The sequence below is a fragment of the Sinocyclocheilus rhinocerous genome, unplaced genomic scaffold (genome assembly GCF_001515625.1).
Source record: "Sinocyclocheilus rhinocerous isolate Xijiao unplaced genomic scaffold, SAMN03320098_v1.1 scaffold387, whole genome shotgun sequence".
Classification (NCBI taxonomy): domain Eukaryota; kingdom Metazoa; phylum Chordata; class Actinopteri; order Cypriniformes; family Cyprinidae; genus Sinocyclocheilus; species Sinocyclocheilus rhinocerous.
In genome coordinates, this window is record NW_015651557.1 from 1,858,347 (window position 1) to 1,867,076 (window position 8,730).

Sequence of the window (8,730 nt, forward strand, 5' to 3'; positions counted from 1 at the left end):
AAACCTCACTGTATGAGGAGCCCACAGTCCACATCTATGAGAGTTCACTTTCATGATAATTTCACCGTTTCATTTGAGAAAAGCAAGCTATTGTCAAATACACACTGAAACTCAGGTCTTCATGAAAAACATAAAAATGTAAATTAATTATGTTTTCATTTCATTACATTTTGAAGCGTTGCTTTAGGCAAGACACTACAAGCAAAACAATTGCTTTTTCATGCATTAGTCAATTATTATTATATTATTATTTTTTATATACAGTGGGTACGGAAAGTATTCAGACCCCCTTAAATTTTTCACTCTTTGTTATATTGCAGCCATTTGCTAAAATCATTTAAGTTAATTTTTTTTCCTCATTAATGTACACACAGCACCCCATATTGACAGAAAAACACAGAATTGTTGACATTTTTGCGCTATTTTATTTTATTTTTTTGCTTTCATAATGTGTTCTTTCAACTAGTGGAAAGAAAACATCTAAAATACACATTTAAGTTTTTATTTTACACTTAATTATATGTTACTTACAGTATATATTAAATATATTATGCTTTATACATTTACATTTAGTCATTTAGCAGATGCTTTTATCCAAAGCGACTTACAAATGAGGAATACATATTATAAATAAATACATATTTTTATAGGCCATTTTCTCAAAATATATATGTATATGAGTACTGAGAAATCTCCACTTCAGGCACACTTACATAAAAACAGCTTTATTACAGCTTTATTCCTATTTATATTCTAAAGGTTTTTACAGAGGGGCTTGTATTATTAGCCTGATTTATTATTTCCTTAATATTAATTTCCTGGTTTTTCCCCCTGATTTATAGGGTGATAAAAACAGATATCCAAAATTCCCTCTGCAAAAACCTTAAAGTCTAATTTGTAGACAAAATGAAACAAGAATTTTGAACCTGCATATCCAGTGTTCAGATCTCTGTTTCGGAAAGGTAGGTCTATATATGCAAATTTATTTAATTAGATAATGCCTTATTTGCATATCAGCAGCATAGCATTTTAGAAAAGTTGTAATATAAAACAATTGTCTTAATGTACTGTGATTAATTAACAGGGGAATGTATGATGATATCTATTCATTAAAAATACCATTTTCACCATTTTTCTTTCACGCCTTAAATTGTTAAAGTTTTATGAATTCATTTCATTACCATTTTTGATGATAAATTTGTATTAAATAATAAAACAGAATCTCGAAAAAATAAAATTTGGGGGGAAAAAATAAGACTGATTTCATAGGGCTCTAAATTAAAAGGTAGCTTACTGTAGAGTTTACTTCTAACAAACATATGGAATATTGTTCATTTCCTTCCCCATAAATGGTATGAAGTGAATATTATAAATATTGATACCAGATTCATTCATGTTCTTTTATGTTTCACAGAGAAAAAAGCAAAAACATGGAACAACATAAGGATTTTCAGTTTGGGGTGAATTTTCTTTACTATAAAGCACTCGCTATCATTAACATGGAAAGAGCATGATAACAATCATATCTAGACCATATAGACCGGTGTGTGTGTGTGTGTCCGTCTGCCACTTCTATCTCACCATATGCTCCAAGGAGGGCTGCTGCTGACACTATTGAGCTGACCTCCATAGCACCCATTACCAGAACACCAGTGATATCCGCTGGGATTGAGCTCGGTTGTCACTGCAATTCATGCCTTACAACCCAGTAGCCTCTCAGCTGCCAGACAGGTGCTCAAACTCACAAAAACAATATTCATTCAGTTTTACCAGAATATACCCAGGTGCATTAATCAAACAGTATAGCAGGTTTATGGATTGCATAATGCATGTTGATAAAATAACCTGTTGTTGCCCCTGAAAGACTGATATCATAATCCAATTTTTAGTCTGTTTAAACCCTGCTCTTTTCTTACAATACACTACAATCTCACATTCAGATCTTCCTCCTTTCAATCTAACACATTCTCACTCCCAACTTGTCACATATTGACGCTTGGTCAGGACCCTTTGGTGTCACGTTTTGACGCACAAGGTACCCCTTAAGTGTCATTTTCTCCATTGCTTTAAAGGGGTCATATGATGTTGCTAAAAAGAACATTATTTTGAGTATTTGGTGTAATGACATGTGTTTATGCGGTTTAAGGTTAAAAAAACACATTATTTTCCACATGTACATTATTGTTTCTCCTCTATGCCCCGCCTTTCTGAAACGCGTCGATTTTTCTTTAAATAAGAAACCCTTGGCATCAGTATACCGAGGCGAAAGGCAAAGGGAATTTTATTATTATTATTTTTTTATTTATTAAATGATATATTGGGTAATAATATTGCCATTATTGCATATATGTTGGCGTGTGATTTTTCAATGTAAACAGTCACAACAGTTTTATTTACACATTTATGAGCAGGTAACCCAACCCCTGCCCCTAAACCTACCATTTGTCAATAACACAAGATATAACAGGCAGATACAACTACAGTCATAATTTATTCCAAAAGTATTAATATTCTAAGTCTTCTGAGGCAAAACGATTGATTTGTGAGAGGAATAGACGCGATCGCCATAAAGCTCAGATCCTGTGTGCAGTCTGTGCGCAAATTTAAAAAAAATGCCGCCAGAAGAAGCCTTACGTCAGCCTTGGTTGTGAAATGCTATTGGCTCTTGTGTGTCTCGTGACCGATTGCGTCATGCTACGGGACGGGAGTATCTTTGAATGAGATGTGAGTACGTTAAAGGGGTCATATGATGCTTTTTTAAAGATCATTATTTTGTGTATATGGTGTAACAGAATATGTTGACATGCTTTAATTGCACGTCGAAAAGTGATGCAAAAAAGGATACCCTGTGTCGAAAAATGACACTAAAGGGGTACCTTGAGCGTCAAAAATACGCCAAGGGGTCCTGACCAAGCGTCAATATGTGACGAGTTGGGAGTGAGAACGTGTTGTCCAATCAACAACAGATGGATAGAACCAATCCATGCCCGCCCTTTTTTTTAATGGTAATAATGAATGATGAACAATGAACATGCTGTTAGTTGGTATTTATTCAAAATTATTATATATTACCATATTATTCACTTTTTTTTTTTTTTACTTTTCTGCATTGGATTTTGCTCATTTTGAGTTTGAATTTTTGTTCTCACAGACTTACTCTAAATCTCCTTTTCCTCAAAAATATTCATTATAAAAATTCTTGCTGTAAATACTGTATCAGCACAGTATTTTCAGGTAAAATATTGAAGCACTTTGAAATATCAAAAAATTCAAAATGAACACTCTAAAATGCAAGAAAAAATGTACTTTGGAACTTTGGATACAGTTTCAATATTGTTGTAATCAACAACAGAAGTCGTAATTAGAGTCTTTGAGTACATTTCTTATCGTCAGCTTTCTATAAGAATATGACTGTGACTGAGTTTAAACGTCTATTGACTGAGCAGAAATAATCTTCTGTAATTCCACCAGAACTAGTATTAAGATTACTCCAGGGGGTTGGTGTACCCTGTTATCTTCTAATTAAAGGGATTTGAGGAAGAGAGGATTTCATTCGCCACATAGTGACACACAATATAGGATTGGGATTTGAAGTGGTCACCAACCAGTAAGAGAAGATCTGAGGTGTATGCTTCACTGCTCTGTATTATGGAGGAATAGAGATAATGCTTTTGACTCATTTTGCATGCAGTTCAAGGGCAGTGATGTGTCATATAACCTGTGCAGGCTGTAAATGTTTTAGCACTGTCAAAAATCAGGCAAATGCGATATTAAGAAATCACAGTTTTTAGAGGTGCATTGGCAGGAAAATTGCATACACACGAAAATGGACACATTAATGTAGAAATGTATGAATGCTACTCGCTTGCCTTTGAATGATTCAACAATAATAATAAAAAATGTACCTTTGTCAGCATTGGGTGCATGCAAAGATGATAAAAGTCAGGATCTAAGTGCAGCAAATCTTTTAATAAAAAAATAACAAGATACTCAGGTGACTAGAGCTGACAGAACACAAACAGAACAACCCAACAATATCTAACGAAGACAGATAAGGGATTGAGGAAAACACAGAACTTAAATACACAGACCAAACCAGCCAATGAAATGGATTACAGGTGCAGACACTAATCAAACAATGAAACACCATAGCAACAGATAAAACAAACAAACAAGGAAACTAACTGAAGACACAAGAAACTGATTGAAAACTGAGACACAGAAACGAACCATAATACAAAACGTCACCCAAACAGAACACAAACTCAGAATACCCATTACAACCATGTAATACCATTTTTTTTTTTAACATACAAAACATTCAAAATACAGTGCAGGCTACTATATAGCAAATCTGTGTGATCATTTATAGCGTCGCAGAATGTAAAATAAAAGTAAAAATGTAAAATAAATTAATACATAATACAGTATATAAGGATATATACCTGCTTTGAGTATTGTGAAAAGAGCTATCCAAATTCTGACTTCACATTTAAAGGGGTAGTTCACCCAAAAATTTAAATTCTGTCATTAATTACTCACCCTCATGTCTTTCCAAACCCGTAAGACCTTCAGTCATCTTCAGAACACAAATGAAGATATTTTTAATGAATTCCATGTGCTTTGATCTGAACGTAAACAACGTATGCATGTGATGCTGCTGAGTGTTCAGATGAAAGCACGCGCATACGTCGTTACCCAGCAGGCACCGGACGTCTATGTTGACGTTGGACATGACGTCAGACAGACGTTGCATTTTGGTTGAAAATGAAAATCGGGTTGATGTCAATATTTGACGTCAATTTGACGTTGACTTAACATTGGATTTTGGTTACACAACCTAAAAACAACAAAATATCAACGTCAGCTGACGTCGGGTTGAATAAAGTCGTTATTTTTGTTATCTTTGCGCACAAAAAGTATTCTTATAGCTTCAAAAAATTACAGTTGAACCACTGATGCCACATGGATTAATTTACCAATGTCCATGCTACGTTACTGGACCTTTATCATGGTAATACCCTTGCTGTCTACGGGAGGGTCAGAGAGCTCTCGGAATTCATCAAAAATATCTTAATTTGTGTTCGGAAGATGAACGAATGTCTTAGGGGTTTGGAACGACATGAGGGCGAGTAATTAATGACAGAATTTTCATTTTTGGCTGAACTAACCCTTTAAAGGGGTCATATGATGCGATTTCATTTTTTCATTTCTCTTTAGAGTGTTGCAAGCTCCCGTCAGCTACCCAAGTACCATTTTTATCTAATAGCTGTACCGCCACACTGCTTTTTTTTAAGCAGGAGCTTCATCATCATAATCATAATTATTATACAAGTGATGCACATGGGCATAATTCAACAAGTGCTGAAACACCATCACACATAAGATCATCGTCTGCGCACAGGCCGGAGTGATGCTGACGCAGGTGGACAGAGGGGGAGGAGTCTCTGTTGCAGCGCCAGTCTCACACTTCAACCGATGCGCCGCGTCCCCGGCAGCCTCGCGTCAGCACCGCCGGTCACATCTCAAACTTGTCAGACTTTGCATGACAGCCTATTTCAAAGCATGGATTTGGACGCGGATTGTTGTCATTTTGGATGAAATCACGGTCTGCTGCAGACAGCCCCGCCTTGTGACACCTTGCGACCCGACACCGGCTTTCTCGCTCATCGCACTGTTGTTCATTTATTGACGGGTTTCAGGGCGACTGCTGTGTAATATGATGGTGCGTCCGTGTCTTGCGCGCCGGGCTCTGGGCTGAACGCATGCATGAGCGCGGAACGTGGATAGATAGCGCGTTTCTCTCTCTGCGTTTCTCAGTGTAATCAGCGCCTTTCTAAATGGATGAGGAAATAGACACCCGCAAGATCAACAACAGCTTCCTTCGCGACCACAACTATGCAACTGAAGGTATATCTCATCACATGATCGCCTTCTCTCAGGTGCACATAGAGTCAGACATCCTAAAGGAATTATTTGGAAACAGTTCTAAAGGATCCTGGTTTGGCTTTAATAAGTCAGCTTGGATAAACTGAAACCGAATAAGTAGGAATTGCAGTTTATCCAGCAGATGCCTGTTTTAGATCCTGTATGCATCCTTTAGGATTGATAAAAAAAATATGTACATTAGTTCTATTAGAATTTTTATTATAACGTGGAACCAATTCTAATGGGATTTTTTTTTTCTGATTCCAATATATACTAAATCTTCCAGAACACATTGGACTCTTAAGGATCAAAAATACATGATAAAATCCTTTAGGAGTTACAGTTTATGAAGTAGGATTTTATTTGATCCCATTAGGATCGGTGCCAAATTATGATGGAAATCCCTTTAGCAATCCTGTGCAAGTCCAAATGCTTATTTCTCATAAGTGTGTCAGTCATGCTGGCATCTTCCATGTGTAACACAGATATAGCAATGCAAAATACTGATTGTAGTGTTTTATTTGAGCTAAAAATAGATGAGCAGTCAGACTAACACTTTAAGAAGATTTTCTGCTGGTGGTTTAGTCCGCCAAGCTCCATCAGTATAAGAGCTGACAGTTTAGATTTGTGCATTATTTGAATGTGGTGGTCTAATATAATGTTGAATACATTAAGATGTATTTCTAACAAAACAAGGTGAAAATCAACCAGCTATTCAACTTCAATCATAACTCGGAACCAATCTTAATTGGAACTTTATTTTAATATTATGACATTTGAGAAAAACCTAAATCTTTTAGAATGCATACTTTATGAGTTGCAATTCATACAGTATCCCTTTAGGATCAGTTCCAATCCTAAAGGATCCTGTACACATTTCTTTTGGAGAACTATACATTAACAAACAATTTGTTATTTCTCTAGAATCATCACGACTGAAATGCTTACAGTGGAAACCTACTGTCTAAACTAGGCTTTTGCACAGTTACAAACGTTTTCCATTGTGAACTGTTACAGTTCTTTCACTTGTCTTCCAAGGCAATGCAGCTAGTGCAAACTCTAGATTATATTGACAGTGTAAAGGCATTCTTCTTCTCTGACAATAGACAGCAGAGGAGTTTCGCTGAGCCAGACCCTCCTCTCATGCACAGACAAGAAGCCTTCAACAGGACTGGTGCGATGCATCAGTGAATGGGGGGTTGGTTGGAGACAGAGGCGGAGAGAGAAAGGGAGGGAGGGATCGCGAGAGAAGGGAATAAATCAGAGATTAAAGCCAGAGAACACATAGACAGATGTGATGATTCCAGCTGTGAAAATCCAGTTTTTAGGCCTCTTCCCGTCAGGCTATGCTTAAATTCAGTCTTTAAGAGTATTTAGTCTTTAAAGCCAACATGGAATCAAAATGGACCCTGTTTGCTTTCTTAATTCACATTTCTGGTCTTACTGTGTGTAATACAGTAATAACGTTTTATTTAGTTTATAGCTGAGACTAGCATATTGAGGAAGATTAGGGTTAGATAAAGGAGTAATGCTTGCACAAGCTTGCTTTAAGACTCTTATTTAATATCCTGACTGCTGTCACAGAAATCAAGAGCCATTTTTTGTGCTCAAACTTTTGGGGTATTGTGCTACATGTGTTGACATCAAAACATGGTTGGCAATTTTCTTCGGTTTTGGTGTGTTGAAAGCATTGATCGCATCTGTGTGTACTTCCGACCTGAGATGAGCTCCTGTCGTCTGCAGAACAGAATCTACTACATGCCACTTCTCTTCTTCCCTTGTTAATTCTCTGTGAATTATGCAAGCGCTCCCCTCTCATCCATCACTTACGGCCCCTGTAGAATATGCTGTCAGTGTGTCTGATAGCCAAACTTACCCTTAAATTGGGGAAGTCGTGGCCTAATGATTAGAGAGTCGGACTTGTAACCCAAAGGTTGCGGGTTCGAGTCTCGTACCGGCAGGGATTGTAGGTGAGGGGAGTGAATGTACAGCACTCTCTCCCACCTTCAATACCATGACTGAGGTGCCCTTGAGCAAGGCACCGAACTCCCAACTGCTCCCCGGGCGCCGCAGCAAAAATGGCTGCCCACTGCTCTGGGTGTGTGTTCACGGTGTGTGTGTGTTCACTGCTGTGTGTGTGCACTTTGGATGGGATAAATTCTGAGTATGGGTCACCATACTTAGCCACATGTCACGTCACTTTAAAAGAGAGACACATTTTTAAATCATCGACTATGTGTCCATTGTGTCCACAAATAAAGATATTATCATCAATGCAAACTTCTAAAAGCATTCAGAACCTGTAACCGCATGTGTAGAACTTCAGCACTTAAAAGAATACAGTAGTTCACCGAGAAATGAAAATTCTGGATTCTCTCTTTTTATTCCTAACCCATGAATGCTGGTTGCTCGTCTCCATTAATTTTCCATTTTAATTATTTTTAAAGGGTTAGTTCACCCAAAAATGAAAATGCTGTCATTAATTACTCACCCTCATGTCGTTCTAAACCCGTCTTCGGAACACAAATTAAGATATTTTTGATGAGTTCTGAGAGCTCTCTGACCCTCCGGTTCAATCATAATTTTACGAAGCTACAAGAATAGAAAACCAAAATAACGACTTTATTCAACAATTCGTCTCCTCCGCGTCACCGTAGCGCCATTTTGGAGAGTATCCACTGAACGCAGATATGTTGTTTTCGTTCAAATCAAAGCGTAAACAACGTAGAAAACATCCGCGTGATGCAGCTGACACAGAATGGCATACGCTGTTTGCGTTCAGTGGATACTTTCCAAAATGGC

The 8,730-nt window shown here is 37.3% G+C and overlaps 1 protein-coding gene across 1 annotated transcript in view; it reads left to right on the plus strand.

Moving 5' to 3' along the window:
* Positions 1 to 5,454: 5,454 nt before the first annotated feature.
* Positions 5,455 to 8,730, plus strand: part of LOC107713191 (serine/threonine-protein phosphatase 2A 55 kDa regulatory subunit B beta isoform-like) — a 48,604-nt gene continuing 45,328 nt past the window's right edge. Inside the window, exon 1 of the mRNA XM_016518626.1 lies at positions 5,455 to 5,910. Within this exon, the coding sequence (XP_016374112.1) occupies positions 5,841 to 5,910 (70 nt within the window). The 5' untranslated portion in view covers positions 5,455 to 5,840. The remainder of the gene's footprint in view (positions 5,911 to 8,730) is intronic.